The sequence below is a fragment of the Mus caroli genome, unplaced genomic scaffold (genome assembly GCF_978045245.1).
Source record: "Mus caroli unplaced genomic scaffold, Mus_caroli_1 scaffold_6, whole genome shotgun sequence".
Taxonomy (NCBI): domain Eukaryota; kingdom Metazoa; phylum Chordata; class Mammalia; order Rodentia; family Muridae; genus Mus; species Mus caroli.
The window spans coordinates 39,580,587-39,597,472 of NW_028227261.1; the positions used below are offsets into that span (position 1 = coordinate 39,580,587).

Consider the following 16,886-nt stretch of genomic DNA (forward strand, 5'->3'; position numbering starts at 1 on the left):
CTGTCCTTAGTTTCCAAAGATGACACCCCTGCTGACATCGCTGTCCCTGTCATGGCTATAAAATGCCTCATAGAACTCACGCCGGCCTCCTTGGATGGAGCACGTGGCAGCTTAGAGAAGGCGGTGGTTTTATGTACCTACATATCATGGATACTCGGATATAAACATCAAAACAAGAGCTGGCTGGTTCTCACCAGTGGCAGGCATTTATTAAACTTCTATTTTACGTCACCCGCCCCAGGGCACAGGGATAGTAGAAACCAACCCTGCCCTTGAGCTCAGCCTCCAGTGAGGGGCTTTGTTTTGACAGCACAAGGAAAATAGAGGGACGTCAGAAGAAGGGCCACAGAAGCAAGAGCCCTGAAATGGCTCTGGGCTTTTGTCGAAGGTCAAAAAAGAAGCTGGCCAGTTCTGTCAGGGCAGTGCTGGAAGCCCCCTGGAAGGGCCTGGGAGATTGAAAACTAGAGGTCTGGTGAATGAAAGTGGCTGGAGTGGATTAGTGGATTAGTCAGGGAGCCTTTTAAAAAAAGATTTATTCTGCCAGGCGTCGTGGAGTACACCTTTAATTCCAGCACTCGGGAGGCAGAGGCAGGCGGATTTTTGAGTTCGAGGCCAGCCTGGTCTACAAAGTGAGTTCCAGGACAACCAGGACTATACAGAGAAACCCTGTCTCGAAAAACAAAAAAACAAAACAAAACAAAACAAAAAAGATTTATTCCTATTTTGATGTGCATTAATGTTTTGTGCATGTCTGTGTGAGGTGCCAGATCCTCTGGAATGGAGTTACAGATAGCTGTGAGCTGCCATGTGGGTGCTGGGAATTGAACCTGGCTCCTTTGGAAGAGCAGCCAATGCTCTTTAACTGCTGAGTTATCTCTCCAGCCCGCCAGCTAGGGATCTTTTCTGAAATTTATTTTTATTATGACTGCTTATGTGCGTATGGTGTGTGTAAGCATGTTCAGGGTCATCCTTGGCTGCATCATGGTTTGAGGCCAGCCAGAGCTACATGGAGTGTATGTATCTCAGTGGTAGTGTTTGCCTGCCATGTAAGTGGCCCTAGGTTCTATCCCCAGCACTGCAAAGGAAAATGCAGGAGTGGGTTGGGGACGTTTGGGGCCCTTCATTCCCAGTGGGCCTGCATGGTTCCTCCCTCTCTTGATGAAAGAGATCCTCTTGTGGAGAGGATGCTCCACAGCCATCAGTCACTGGGCCCTACTGTTTCTTCCTGAGAGGTGTTTCTGCTTCCATCTTCCCCCTGGTACCCCGAGCATCTTTTGCCAGATTACAGGAATGGCTCCTGAGCTGCCCCCACCTCTTGCCTTGCCTAGTTTGCCCATGTGTCTATCTGTGCACGGTGTCTGCCTGTTGCCTGTGGAGACCAGAAGAGATTGTCAGATCCCCTGGAACAGGAAGCCTGTGAGACACCATATAGGTCCTAGAAATCAAAGCCAACTCCCCTATCAAGGGATTTCCAAAACAAAGTCAAGGCCATGCATGGTGGCACCAGCTTTAGTTGAGCACTCAAGAGGCAGAGGCAAGGGGATCTCTGTGAATTCAAGGCCAGCCTGGTCGATGTAGTGAGTTCCAGGACAGCCAGGGTTACACAGAGGAACCCTGTTTGAAAGGAAGGACAGGAGGAAGGAAGGGAGGGAAGGAAGGACAGAGGGAGGGAGGGAGGGAGGGAGGGAGGGAGGGAGGGAGGGAGGGAGGGGGAAAGAGGAAGGAAGGAAAGAAGGGAGGAAGAAAAGAAAAAAGAAAGGAGGGAAGGGAGACAGGAGGGGAGAGGAGAGGAGAGGGGAGGGGAGGGGGAGAGGGGAGGAGAGAGGGGAGAGAGGAGAGGAGAGAGAGGACAGAAGAGGATATGTCCTCCTGCCGCTGCCTGGGACTGTAGATGTGTTCTACCACACCCAGTTTTATAAGGTAATGGGGATCAGAGCCCATGGCTTCCTGCATAAATGCATGCACTCTACCAAATGAGCTATAGGCCAAGACCAAGGCCCTGCTCCATCTGAGGATTCCATTTTATATGTTGCAGAATGTATGCGAGTCTTATGAGATACTATTATCACATCATAGTGGATAATAGGACTGAAGCCCAGAGAAGTTAACTAACCAGCCTAAGACCACACTGCTGGGACGTAGAAAAAACACACAGCTGTCCAGAATCCACAGCTCTAACCACGGTACTGTACTACCTACGACTTGACATTCTTTATGCCTCTGTGCACTCTCTTCTGAGCCAGCTACATGTCTTCTCTTCCTAGAACACACTTTCCCTGTGTCTCCCTGGCTAGTCATAGATCTTTCATAACAGCCATCGCCCTAACCAAAGCAAGCATCCTGTGCCTGCCCTATCAGAGCGCACTGTTTGAACTGTAGGAGTTTAAGGCTCTATTTAGAGCTGAAGAGATGCTCAGAGGTCAAGAGCACTGCCTGCTCTTGCAGATGCCTCTACTTCAGTTCTCAACCCCCACACTGTGGCCAATGACTACCTGTAACTCTAGTTCCAGAGAATCTGATGCCCTCTTCTGGATCACAGGAGCCACCGGGCACATGTGTAATGCACATATGTATATGCAGATGAACACCCATACATACATAATAAAAATAAATCAATCTTTAAAACAAGGCAGTGGGGCGGGGCGGGGCGGGGTTTGAGGCAAGAAGGGTGGCCCAGTGAGTAAGGCTCCTCACCAACCCTGATGGATTAAGTTCCATTCTGGGACCCACAGAATAGAAGGGAAGAGAAGTTCTTCCTACAAGCTGTCCTCTGACCTCCGCACATACACTAGGGTATGCACACATGTCACAAGAACAAATAAATGAACATAGTTGTACATTTTTTTAAAACCACAGTAGACTAAAAGGCTCTGTGCCATCCGCAAACCTGTGCCCAGCGAGAACAAGATCTCCCCAGTGGTAGTTGCTCACACAGGACTCGTGTCTGCTCAGCTGTGCTTCAGTGTGGAGCTACATCCCCAGCAAAGTTCCAGGAAAGGTTGTGAAGTCAGCAGCAGAGGAGACACTCCTCCACACAGGAAGGAATCAGAAAGACGTGAGAGTTACCAGCAGAAACAAAGGGGAGACTTGATCGGTTGGAAGCGGTTCCCAGGACACACCTAGTGACCCACTGCAGAACAAGCCTCAGTGAAACGAGAGGCGTTTCTGCAGTGGTGAAGAACAGCGGAAGGGACCCCCCCTCCAAGGCAGCATTTGCTACAGCCCTGAGGGAAGGAGGAAGAGGTCCATGGAAACCGCTCTCCAGGGAGAAGAAGGGGCTAGTTAGATGTGGGTTAAACATTTAGAAAAAACAAACAAACAAACAAACAAACAAAACAACAAAACCTACTGCTACATATGGAACATTGGCGGGGTAAATCACTGCAGATAATTAGAACTAAATGATTGAGAAGAAATGGCTGTGATTGACTCTAGGTAAAAACCAAGCCGTAAGGAAAGAAAATGTAATAGTATTTTATTGCTTGGCCAAAGAGTTTATTTACTTGGTCAATAATGTAAACACTATTGATTTAACTGTAAATTGTGGGGAAATTATATTGCGAGGATAAGGAGGCGGAAAGGGGGGGGCAGGAATGCTTCAAGAGAACTAATTCCTCAGCTGCCAAAATAATAAATAATAAATTTTGTCCAAAATTGATAAATCAAGTAATAGTAGTCTTATCAGTTTGCCAAGGCCACCATGACAAAGAACCACAAACTGGGTGGCTTAAACAGGAGTGGGGCTGGAGCTGTTCATGCCTCAGAGGTTCCGAGCACTGGCTGCTCTTGCAGAGAACCCAGATTTCATTCCTAGCACCCACATTGGCTCAACCGTGTGTAACTCCAGTCCCAGGGTTGTCCAGTGCCCTCTTCTGGCCTTGGTGGGCACTGCATACTCACAGCAGACCCCCACATCTTTAAAAGCAGAAATGTATTTCCTCCCAGGTTTGCAGGTCTAAAGCTCATAGCAGAGTCTTGCAGGGCAGCTGGCTGCTGGGCCTCTCTGCTTCCATTATAAATGTCGCCTTTCCCTGTCTCTTCATTGTGACTTTCCATATCCTAATATCTTCTAATACTTTTTAATTTTAAAACATACACTATTATCATTGGGGAGTGTAGTGTGCATATGCCACGGTGCATATGTGGAATATGCAGAGAATATGTGAAATATGCAGAGAATAACTTGCAAGAGGGTCTGGAGGTTCCTCTGCACTGGCCCTGCCCAGGAGCCACTTAAAGGTCTCCAGCCTATCAGCAGCTGTCAAATCACAACTCTCATGGCTGTGGCCTCAGGGACCCAGTGCTAGACTCTGATGTCCCTCATGCTTCCACCAACCATTTCAGTGTCCCATAGTCCTTTCACCATGCTGAAGCTAGGCTATCCTTGAACTCACGGACATTTGCCTGCCGCTGCCCCTCAAGTGATCAAAGATGTGCATCACCACACCCAGCCCTGACCACTTATAAACATACCTTTGTATTAAACAAGGTTGCACCTCAATGACCCCACTTAATCCTAGGTGCTGTTTTAAAGACCCTGTCAGGGCCTAAAAGTTGGTAAAGGGGCTGGAGAGATGGCTCAGTGGTTAAGAGCACTGACTGCTCTTCCAGAGGTCCTGAGTTCAAATCCCAGCTCACATCCCTTTACATCTGTAAAGGGATCTGGTGTTTCTGAAGTCAGCTACAGTGTACTCATATAAATAAAATAAATAATTTTTTTAAAAAAGATAATTGGTTAAGGGTTTCCTGGCAAGCATAAAGACATAAGTTCAATCCCTAGTGCCCACATTGAAAGAGGAGGAGGAGGAGGAGCAAGCCATTTTAGGCTTGCTGCCAAGAATGAGATACTGACAGAGCCCTGCTATCAGACTTTTATTAGGAGGTGATAATCTGAGACATGCTGCCATTCTTGGAATCCAGCAGAGACAAATGGACCCCTGATGCCAATCAACCAGCAAGCCAAGCCTCATTGGTGAGACCCAGAGGAGTGAGAGACCCTGTCTCAAAAAACAAGGAATGACATTTGAGGTTAACCTCACCTGCAGACATGTTGCATATTAGCATGCACGCACATATATATATACACACAGACCCTGCACTGTGTGAGAGGGCTCAGAGGTTAAGAGCACTGACTGCTCTTCCAGAGGTCCTGAGTTCAATTTCCAACAACCACATGGTGACTCACAACCATCTGTGATGGGATCTTCTGGTGTGTCTGAGGACAGCAACAGTGTACTCATATACATAAAATAAATACATACAGACCCTACCTCAAAGTGTAGTCATATTCTAAGGTACTGGGGATTTGGGCTTTCAACATATGAAATTGAAGGAAACACAGTCCAGCCCATAACGAGTTGTATGTGCATTTGTTATTTGGAAATGTGGAAGTAACTACCAGAGGAGCTGAAAATGACCGCCTGTGGCCGGAGGCAAGAAAGAGGCTCCGGGCTTGGCAGGGACTTTGATTTCATGGCCCTGAGCCCAGGATGATGCCAAACCTCGTGCTTTCCTGGCACATTTAAGAGTTAAAGCTCGGCGTGGTGGGCACAAGCCGGTGTACCCAGTACTCAAAGCTGAGAAGAAGATCATGTTTGAAGCCAGCCTAGGCTGGCCTGTCTCACAGGAAGAAAAAGCAGAGAGAAAAGACAGACAGAAGAGCACAAGGGAACGGAGAGCTCCAGGGACTTTGAGGGACCATCCCACAGAGCCTTCTGTTGGGAGTTTCTCTAATAGCACACTTGAACCCTGAGCCTAGGAAGAGTTCATCTGGAGAAACATCTAAAACAGCTGCTGGTCCTTGTTTCTTTTTTCTTTTGTTTTATTGCTTCTTTGTTGTTTTTTTTTTCTTTTTCTCTCAAAATTTTATTTATGAATCTTCAGTAGTTTGAGATCCCACAGCACACATGATCAAAACACTCAGTGACCCTGTGTGTTGCCATCAAACCACTCAGCGACCGTGCGACGCCTCGCTCTTGGGTGAAGCCGTTATTTTCTTGTTTGCGCCACAGTCTTCCAGGAGGTAATACCACATTCGGTGACTTCCATCCACAGACATGGACTTCACCCTTGCTTTCTGCCACGTCTCATGCTAACTATTAACACCGTCCTCACTTTCAGCGGCTCCATACTCGGCTTCCTTCCCACTCACGATTTCCCCGGTGTATAGAGCATCACCGTGTTCTATGCACTCTAACATGGATCCAAATGTGTTAATAGGTTGCAGTGTAAATATTATAAAAATTTGATCACATATGCAAAATAATGTTGCATAATGAATGAAATAAAATTCGGTCAACTGCTTTTTTTTAATAATTTATTTTTTTTATTAGGTATTTTCCTCGTTTACATTTTCAATGCTATCCCAAAAGTCCCCCATACCCACCCTCCCAATCCTCTACCCACCCACTCCCCCTTTTTGGCCCTGGGGTTCCCCTGTACTGGGGCATATAAAGTTTGCAAGTCCAATGGGCCTCTCTTTGCAGTGATGGCCGACTAGGCCATCTTTTGATACATATGCAGCTAGAGACAAGAGCTCCGGGGTACTGGTTAGTTCATATTGTTGTTCCACCTATAGGGTTGCAGTTCCCTTTAGCTCCTTGGGTAATTTCTCTAGCTCCTCCATTGGGGGCCGTGTGATCCATCCAATAGCTGACTGTGATTATCCACTTCTGTATTTGCTAGGCCCCGCTTCTTTGTTTTTTAAGACAGGGCTTCTCTATATTGCCCTGGCTGTCCTGAAGCTCACTACATGGACCAGGCTGACCTCAAATTCATAGAGATCTGTCTGCCTCCCTAGTGCTGGGGCTAAAGGCATGAGCCAACACTGCCCAGCTGGCCCTCATTTTCTTTCTTTCTTTCTTTCTTTCTTTCTTTCTTTCTTTTTTTTTTTTTTTTTTTTTTAAAGATTTATTTATTTATTATATGTAAGTACACTGTAGCTGTCTTCAGACATTCCAGAAGAGGGCGCCAGATCTCGTTGCGGATGGTTGTGAGCCACCATGTGGTTGCTGGGATTTGAACTCTGGACCTTTGGAAGAGCAGTCGGGTGCTCTTACCCACTGAGCCATCTCACCAGCCCCTCTTTCTTTCTTTCTTTCAAGATTTATTTTTATTTTTTATGTATGTGACTACACTGTAGCTGCCTTCAGAGACACCAGAAGAGGGCATCAGATCTCATTACAGTGGTTGTTAGCCCCCAATGTGGTTTCTGAGAATTGAACTTCGGACTTCTGGAAGGGCAGTCAGTGCTCTTAACCGCTGAGCCATCTCTCCAGCCCTGGCCCTCATTTTCTTAATGCTCGTTTGGCTGTTGAAAGTGTCTACAGCCTGTGACAGTTACTTTTATGTCTCTGATTACAATAGAGTTCACCATTATCGATGGCATCCCATAAAGGTTTGGTCATTTTTTGTGTTTAGGTTGGTCCACACTTGTCCCGTCCCCCCCCACTCGGGCCCCCAGTTCTAGAAGCTGATTGGACCTTTGGTGTCTTCCTGAAGCTCCGTGGTGCCCTTCCCAGGAGCACAGACCCAGTGTCCTCTGGGGAGTAGTGGAGGTTGGTATGTATGTACGTCTGTCTCAGCATGTCTCAGATTATCACTTCCTAATAAAAGTCTGATAGCAGGGCCCCATCAATATCTCAAATACATGTGAGGAAACGTTAATTTAGAATCAATTTTAGGATGTTTCAGACTGTAAAGTCCTTTTAACTAGATCTCTGGCGAAGATGCAGGAGCACTTTATGGGACTGTAAATTTCATGTTGAACCGTCTCTGTGAAATACACATCTCTCTTACACACAAGCTCTTCCCTCCGTATCAATCATGGCCACTGCAAGTAATGTTTCACAAATATTCTGTAAATCACAGAAAACCCCATGATAATGTGAAATATGACTTTCACTTGTCTGTTAGACAAAAGAATCGCATGTGCCTTTATCCCATCAGCACTAACATTTGTTATGGATAATAACACTTTCAATCACAACTATTTTTGGGAAACAGGTTTATTTTAAGCCTCCCTTCCCCCCCACCGAAAACACTCTCCCAAGGACACAGGCTCCTACAAACCACAGCCCATTAATCCAGCTCGGGAGCAGGGAGTTGTTCTTCCCACTAACTTTACTTTGAGTTGTTTTAAAGAGTTAGAATAAACGCCCAGCTACAAGGTTAAGAAGAACTTTGCCTAAACTAATCAGCCCTGGTCTCAAAAGACCCCACCCAGTCTCCCATCCAGCTTGAAGAACAGTCCGAGGCTTTTAGCAAATACCTGCCCCCCTGCCACCCCAGAGCTTGTGTTTTCTTGTTTCTGGACTTCACAGACATCCCAGGCACAATGGTGCTCAACTATAAACCCAGCACTGGGTGGTTGTCGAGGCAGGTGCATTCCTGGAACTTGGCGGCCAGCCAGACCAGCCAAACTAGTGAGTTCCAGGTCCCATGGAAGACTTTATCTCAAAAACTAAGGTGGCAGGGCCAGACGTAGGGCACACACCTTTATTTTATTTTGTTTTTAAAGATTTATTTATTTTATGTATGTGAGTACACTGTAGCTGTACAAATGGTTGTGAGCCTTTGTGTGGTTATTAGGAATTGAACTTTTTAGGACCTCTGCTTGCTCTGGTCAACTCCACTCGCTCAGTCCCTGACTGCTCCAACCCAAAGATTTATTTATTATTACACATAAGTACACTGTAGCTGCCTTCAGATGCACCAGAAGAAGGCGTCAGATCTCATTGGGGGTGGTTGTAAGCTACTATGTGGTTGCTGGGATTTGAACTCAGGACCTATGGAAGAACAGTCAGTGGTCTTACCCACTGAACCATCTTGCCAGCCCAAGCACACACCTTTAATCCCAGCACTCAGAAGGCAGAGGCAGGAGGATCTTTGTGAGTTCAAGGCCAGCCTGGTCTACAAATGGAGTTCCTGGACAGCCAAACCTATATGGTGGGACTCTATCTCAAAAAATTAAAAAAAAATAAAATAAAAAATAAAAATAAATAAGGCAAAAAGCAGTTAAGGAAGATATCCAACATCAACCTCTGACCTCCACATATATGTCTACAAACGTATCCACGCTAACACACAAACAGACACATACACACCCACACAAAGGGGGAAAAAACATGTTTAACTTAATTCCGTAATCCAGCATTCATGGGCTTAAAGCAGGAGGCTTATTATGAGTTCAAGGCCAGCCAGCCTGCGCTACATAGCAGAACTATGGCTCAGAGAGAGAGAGAGAGAGAGAGAGAGAGAGAAAGGGAGGAAAGAAGGAAGGAAAAAAGCAGACACCATGGTACAGTCCTAGTACTTGGGAAACAAAGGGCAGGCAGACCTGTAAGTTCAAGGCCAGCCTGATGCATGTTGTCATAGTATCTCCACTTCAGCTGATGCTAACTTTGAAATTCTCCTCCTTCTGCCTCAGTGTCTGGGAGTACTAGGACTGTAGGTTTGGGACCAACACAATTCCTTTCAATCCATTACATCCTGGCTAAAGCCTCCCTGCTCAGATCTTAGAGTGCCCCCAGTGTTAGGGATGGACACCACATCTTGCACATGGGGGTGAGTACTCTACCTGTGAGCTACAGCCCCAGCTGTCACCCAGCCACCATTCAGTCCCTCACTGTTTTGCACTGTGCTAGGGCTGAAACCCTGAGGGTCCCGAAAGCATTGCTAGGAAGCCACACCCTCCAGCCCCTAGCGTGGCTTTTACACATGCATCTGCACAAAGGCTCCCCTAACCTACAAGTCGATCCATAAAAAAGCACAGCCCATGAAGTTTTGGGTTCACGTGGTTGTAAACATTATGGTACCCCCGTTGTCTGTACCTTGCAGTCACCCTCGGGATTGGCTGGCCATGACCTCTGTAAAGGAGCAGGCAGCCATCAGCCGGCTCCTTAGTTTTCTGCAGGAGTGGGACAACGCCGGCAAAGGCCTCCGAAATCAGATTCTCACCACATTCATCGAAACCAACGAAGGCAAGACTGGCCCCGAGCTGGAGCTGGAGTTTTCCCAGGGAGCCAGTTTGTTCCTCATACGAGTGACCACCTGGCTTAGAATCATGTATCCTTTGCTAAGTTGGTGGGAAGCGGGGGCATCATCAAAAAGGATGGGGAAGTATAATCGAGGAAGCTTTTCTCTTGATTCCAATATTTTAGAATTGAAAATATGGTGATAAAAATATCTCCAAAGCCAAGAACTCTGTTGATTGCCTGTTTTAGTTAGAGTTTCTTTGCTGTGAAGAGACACCATGACCAAGGTAACTCTTATAAAGGACATTTAATTGGGGCTGGCTTACAGGTTCAGAGGTTCAGTCCCATTATCATGAAGGCCGGAGCATGGCAGCATCCAGGCAGGCATGGCGCTGGAGGAGCTGAGAGTTCTACATCTTTTCTGAAGGCAAACAGAAGACTGACCCCTCAGGCAGCTAGGAGGAGGCTCTCAAAGTTCACACACACACACACACACACACACACACACTTCCTCCAACAAGGCCACACCTACTCCAACAAGGCTCCACCTCCTAATAGTGCCTCTCCCTGGGCCAAGCATATTCAAACCACCACATGACTCTTAAGTGTGTGATTCTTAACTCTGCCCTCTGTCTCAGGAGGCTTGGAAGCTAGGACTACGTCGGAGTTGAATGTGTGTATTCTACGCTTGACTCTTCCTTGGGGTCTTTGTCGTCAGTCTTTTCCATTTTCCTTATCTTCAATTTCTTTTTATCATCTTTCAGTGTGTGTGTGTGTGTGTGTGTGTGTGTGTGTGTGTGTGTGGTGTCTTGGCTGCATGTATGTCTGGCACCACTTATAACTGGTACTCTCAGAGGCCAGAAGAGGGCATCAGGTCATCTGGAACTGAAGTCATGGATGGTTGTGAGCCACTGTGTAGGTGCTGAGAATCGAACCTGGGTCCTCTGGAAGAGCAGCCAGTGCTCTTGACAGTCAAGCTATCTCTCCAGCCCCACTTACTCCATTTTGTTTGGGGGCAAGAAAGGGTCTTATGTTGCCCAGGACAGCCTCAAAGACTATGTTGCCAAAGATGTCTGACCCCTCTGCCTCCACCTCCCATGTGCTGGGATCACAGACATGCATCTCCACACCTGGCATTTACTCTAAAAATGAAAATCCTAGCATCAGTGCTGAGCTCACCCTCCCTCCCCTTTCACAGTGTAACCTGCTGAAAAGGTCACCGAGACTCCCTTCTGCCCTTCCTCTGTCCCCTCTGCCCACTGCAGTCTCTGCTCACCAAGCTCCACCAGTGAGGTCTTCCCAGGGTTCCAGTGGTTTTCTAACTGCAATGGCAGGTGGCCACCTCCTCATTGCTTTTACATGTGCTCTTAATGACATTTGTTAGCCAGCCCTTCCCGCTCCTCCACACAGTTCCCTGGACTCCTGGGATCCGGCTCTCCTGTTTCCTCTTTCCTTCTGGCTGGTCTGTCTCTTCTTTGGCAGTCCTCCCCTTAATTCTTGGCATTCCTTGAGCCTCTATCCCCCTGCCTTTTCTTTGCTCACTCAGTCTGCTTCTCCCTGAATAATCAAATCCATTCTTCTGATGCCAACATCACTCCAGCCGGAAGAGTCTCCAGTTTCCTTCTGGAATCTGAGCTCTTTACCAAGAGACATCCAACTGCTGGCTCTCTACTCGTGCCTCAGGTGGACTCTCACATTTCTGGTTTGAGAGGAACTAGGTAAACAGGGAGAGAACACAAAAAGAGGAGCAACTCCAGTTAAGAGCACCTGCGGCTTGGCTCCTTCCAGAGGTCCAGAGTTCAATTCCCAGCAACCATGTGGTGGTTCACAACCATCTCTACTGGGATCCAATGCCCCCCTCTGGGGTGTCAGTACACATACAGACAGAGCACTCTATATATGTAATACATAAACAAATAAATCTTTAAAACCCCTTGTTTGGGACAAGCTTGTAGTGCCTGTTTGGTCCTGGAGGCAGAATAGGACTGAAGACGATTTGATTACCGTTACTGTTTGTGTTGTCTGTGAGGACCCCATCACTTCTGCTCTTGGTAGACTTACTTCAGACCTTCCCTTCCCCCTTCCCCTGGCTAGTAACCAGGACCTTAGTGCATGCTAGGCAAGCTGGCCTTGAACTTGCAGAATGGCCAAGTGTTAGGGTTTCTATTGCTGTGATTAAACCATCAAAGCCCTGTCTGTCTGCTGCAGGGCCCGTCTGACCCACCTCGTAAGTGCTCACGATTCCACAGAGAGTGTGCTCTGCTCACCTCTCTCCCGGAAGTGACAGTGCACTGAGTTAGCTACCCCTTCCCCCAAGTCCTCCAGTTACTCACCCAAGAGGAAAACAAACCCACATAACATCATTATCTTTTGCAAAACTGAACACATAAACCCAAACTTTTTGTCAGTCTTGAACTTCCATAACAGATCAGAACAATCAATGATTTTTGCAATGATGGTAACACTGTTAACTGCCATTTTCTGTGTCTTTTAATGTTCTAGGCCATGAGCCCTGTATCATTCATGTATCATGTCCTTTGATAGCCTCACAGGTGATTTTTAAGATCCCATCTCACTGATAAGAAAATGAGCCTTGGGCTGGTGAGATGGCTCAGTGGGTAAGAGCACCCGACTGCTCTTCCGAAGGTCCAGAGTTCAAATCCCAGCAACCACATGGTGGCTCACAACCATCCGTAACGAGATCTGGCGCCCTCTTCTGGAGTGTCTGAAGACAGCTGCAGTGTACTTATATATAATAAATAAATAAATCTTTAAAAAAAAAAAAAAAAAAATGAGCCTTGGAAGGTTGAGTAGAGCAGGGTATGGTGGCACGTGCCTGCCATCCCAGCATTCAGGATGCCAAAGGAGGAAGACCTTAAGGTCCAGGCTAGCCTGGGCTACATAGTGAGACCATTTCAAAAAAAAAAAAAAAAGGGAGGGGAGAGAGAAGAAGAAAGGAAGTAAAAAGAGAGGGAAGGGGAGGAGAGAGGAGAAAGGAGAAGAGCAGAGAAGGGGAGGAAGTGGGAAAAGAAGAAAAGTACGCATTGTAAGTGACTGAAATGAAGACTAGCCTATGACAGAGGGAAAAGAAGTTGACAGAAGCCGGTCAGCCTAGCTAGTAACTTAGGAAAAGGAGGTGGGAACAGGGCAGAGATTGGAACTAGAGAGGGGCAATGGAGCAATTAAGAGATTGCCCCTAGGGCTAACTGCCTGGCCCCAGGCTATGGTGGCAACAGGAGGGGAGCCTGGCTCCAGAGCAAACAGTGGCTTTGCACTAAAGAGGAGCCATTCCTAATGAGCCAATCTGTCTCTCCTCCTATTGGCATCCTGGGAACTGGGGTGCAGCAGAGATAATTTGCCTCACCCCACTCCCCAACAAAGCACCATTACCTCCAACCCATTCCATTAGCCTTTCTCGGTCCTGGGAGCTCTCAGTCATCCTCACGGACTGCAGTAATTCCAGCTAATTTCTTAAGTGTTCTAAGAGCCTGTGATGTGTTATGAGCCTGGTAATTGTTGACTGGTTCCCTTTCTGCCGTGGCTTGATTTCATACCTCGAGCTGGAGCCGAGGCGTGCTTAGGATGCTTTATCACAGGGAGGCTTTCTGCAGAGGCTTGCATTAAAAAGTAACATTAAATACTGAGGTTGTTTTAAATCAGAGTTTAATTTTTCCTCCATTTCCTGTTACTCTTATTAGGAAGCCATGCAATTCTTCATAGGAATAGTGACCTGCAGTGTAAAATTCTGAGCAAGTACAGAATGGAGAATTAATGATAGAGCTAATTCTTTTATTGTTGTTGGTTTGTTTTTTGAGACAGGATGTCTTTGTGTAATGGCCCTGACTGTCCTGAAGCTTACTTTGTAGACCAGGCTAGCCTTGAACTCACAGAGATTCACTTACTCTGCCTCTGAAGTGCTGGGATTAAAGGAGTACGGCACCAGGCCCAGGTCCAGACCTTATGGTCCAGGCTAGCCTGGGCTACATAGTGAGACCATTTCAAAAAAAAAGAAGAAAAGTATACATTGTAAGTGAAGTCTAGGAATAAGGCCCTAAAAAATGAGCTGTGCAGAGACCCAAATGATGCATGGGCTGTGGCTCTGAGAGATTATCAGTTCTCTTCATATACTTGGGTGTATGGAAACCCCTTTGCTCCCTAAGGAGTTTGCAGAGCCCAGATGGGTGGACAGCCCTGGAGGGACTTCTTAGAGAGCAGCAAAGGAGTTAACAACATACACAAAGATACACACACACACACAGATACAGACACATACATATACACACAAAGACACAGACACAGCAGATACACATACACACAAATACACATACACACAGATACACACACACACACACACACACATACAATGTACTCACTCCACCCTTACACCCATGGTTCCTCTCAGGGTGAAGGGCATAGGTCATCCACACCCTCATCCTAGCCCTTGGAAGTACTAGGGCTCAATCTAAATGGGAGACCACCTGGAAGCACTCTTTAACACTGCCGCAGCTATATGACCGGCTTGGAACTAGAAAAGATCCTGAGGTCCATTGGCATCTTCTTATCTGCTGTGAGCAGGTAAGTCCCGTTCCAGAGAGTCTCTGGGTCCCAGCTGTCAGGTCAGCTCATGGTGTCCTTGGTATTCAGGCCATGTGGGGCCGTGGTTCTAGGTGCCAGCGGGCCTGTCAAAGCCCTGGGGAATGGCCGGAGGCAGCTAGGATTCTGCTCTAGTTGAGCCTCTGTCCCTTTGCCTGCTGACCCTTCTCTAGTCGGCACCATATTGGTTGAGAGTCATAAAAATATAAATATAAATATAAAAATACATTTTTACTAGACTTGGGAAAGGGCAGTTTACTGGCTCACTTAGCTGAAAAGTGATACACATATTTCAGGCCTGATCAGACCCAGGGGGTTTAGGACTGTCACCGGTGTTTGGTCTCTCTAGTCCTCTTTCCTCAGTCAGCCCCTCTATTCAGAGGCTTCTGTGTGCTGGGGTCCTCAGGCCCTCCAGAAACTATCCCTAGAGCTCAACCATACCAGGAGAGAGCGTCTGTTCCCATGGGCTACTCTATGAACCAGCATAGGTCACTTACCCAGCCCAAAGTGGCCTTCTGCAGTCAAAAGGATAACAGCCTTGGCACATGTCTGTCCCACAAAGTGCACATAGCTCTTGAGTGAAGGATTCACCAAGGGACAGTTAAAGTGCCATTATGGAAAGAAGGGGACTGGGAAGAAAGGAAGGGGAGGGGAGGGGAGGGAGAGGGGGGAGGGCAGAGGAGGGGAGGGGAAGGGAGAGGAGGGAAGGGGAGGGGAGGGGAAGGGATGGGGAGGGAAGGAAAAGGGAGAGGAGAGGAGAGCAGGGGAGGGGAGGGGAAAGGAGAGGAGAGGAGGGGAGGGGAAGGGAGAGGAGAGGAGGGCAGGGGATGGGAGAGGAGAGGAGGGCAGGGGAGGGAAGGGGAGCGGAGGGGAAAGGAAGGGAGGGGAGGGAAGGGAAAGGGGAGGGGAGGGAGAGGGAAGTGGGGAGGGGAGGGAGAGGGAAAGGGAGGGAGGTGTGGGGGCTCACACCTGTAATCCCAGTAGTCAAATCTTGCAAGAGGTCACTGCAAGTTCAAAGCCAGCCTAATCCATACAGCAGTGCTGGTCTACATAATGAGACCCTGTCCAACAAAAGAAAAGGCAGGACACAGACCAGAATAGACAAAAACAAGAATGCCTGTTGAAGTTAGGCCCAGTGTTTTCTTGGCTGGGCACAGCAGCACCTGCCTGTAACCTCAGTGACTCAGAAGCTGAGGCAGGGTAGCGAGTTCAAAGCAATGTGGTGAGATGTAATCTAGACATATATATGTGTGTGTATTGAATTGATATATTTTATATTTAATATATCAATAGATTAATATTTTTAAAATCCAAATAATTTTGTCTCTATCTGTGGCTATCTCCTGGGTTAGAGACAAGTGTGTGAAGAGAGTACCTTGGCCTTTGGTTCTGTGCTAAGGAACTCTTCAAGTGTCTTTTCTGTGTGGTCTCCCTTCTGTACAGTAATCGGTACCTGATTGAATTTCTTGAGATCGGAGGTGTCCTAACGCTCTTGGAAATACTTGGCGTAGAGAAGATCAAGGAAGAGGACAAAAAGGAATCCATCAAACTACTTCAGATTATTGCAAACACTGGCAGAAAGTACAAGGAGCTCATCTGTGAAAGCTACGGTGGGTCCCGAGGGCTGAGTCCGTCATGGTGGGCAAGGTGGCTGCAAGCAACAGACGTGCTGGCTGTAGCAGCAGAACTCATGCTTTAAATCATAACCCGAAAGCAGATAGACCTAATTTGGAACAGCCCAGTCTTTTGAACCCTCAGAATCAGACCCATGGTGTATCTCCGAGATACATCTCCAGGAAAGAGTTGGTTTCATTAGCTATTGCCACACCTTGTTAATCATCCTCCAAACAGGGAGGGACCAAATGCCGAAATGTCAGAGCCTTGTGGAGGTCATCTCATTCAAGCCACCCAGGTTGCCCAGGTTGTCCTTGGACTTCTGATCTTGCCTCCAGCTCCCGGGAGCTAGGATTATAAACTCAACATCACACTTGCTTTGGAACACTCTGTATAGACCAAGCTGACCTCAAGCTCAGAGGTCTGTCTGCCTCTGCTTTCCAAGTGCTAGGATTAAAGGTGTGTGCCACCACACCTAGCTTTTGACCCTTCATTTTAAATGTTTTCTTTTCCACACATATATAACAAGCTTTTATTAGGTATTATATAAAATTCTATGTAAAACCACTATGACTAATGTTAGCAACAAAACTGAGATAAGGCTGGGCGTGGTGGCGCACCCCTTTAATCCCAGCACTCGGGAGGCAGAGACAGGCGGATTTCTGAGTTCAAGGCCAGCCTGGTACACAGAGTGAGTTCCAGGAC

At 47.2% G+C, this 16,886-nt stretch overlaps 1 protein-coding gene across 4 annotated transcripts in view; it reads left to right on the forward strand.

The window, feature by feature from the left end:
* The window catches only part of Armh1 (armadillo like helical domain containing 1), a 42,046-nt gene that overhangs the window by 6,112 nt on the left and 19,048 nt on the right, over positions 1–16,886 (forward strand). For 2 of the 4 annotated variants that reach the window (XM_021160636.3, XM_021160637.3), the window contains 5 exons: positions 2,036–2,183; positions 7,420–7,556; positions 9,838–10,065; positions 14,481–14,549; positions 16,011–16,177. In XM_021160636.3, the coding sequence (XP_021016295.1) occupies positions 9,860–10,065; positions 14,481–14,549; positions 16,011–16,177 (442 nt within the window). In that variant the 5' untranslated portion in view covers positions 2,036–2,183; positions 7,420–7,556; positions 9,838–9,859. The remainder of the gene's footprint in view (positions 1–2,035; positions 2,184–7,419; positions 7,557–9,837; positions 10,066–14,480; positions 14,550–16,010; positions 16,178–16,886) is intronic. The other 2 variants (XM_021160638.3, XM_021160635.3) reach the window with 2 other exon arrangements.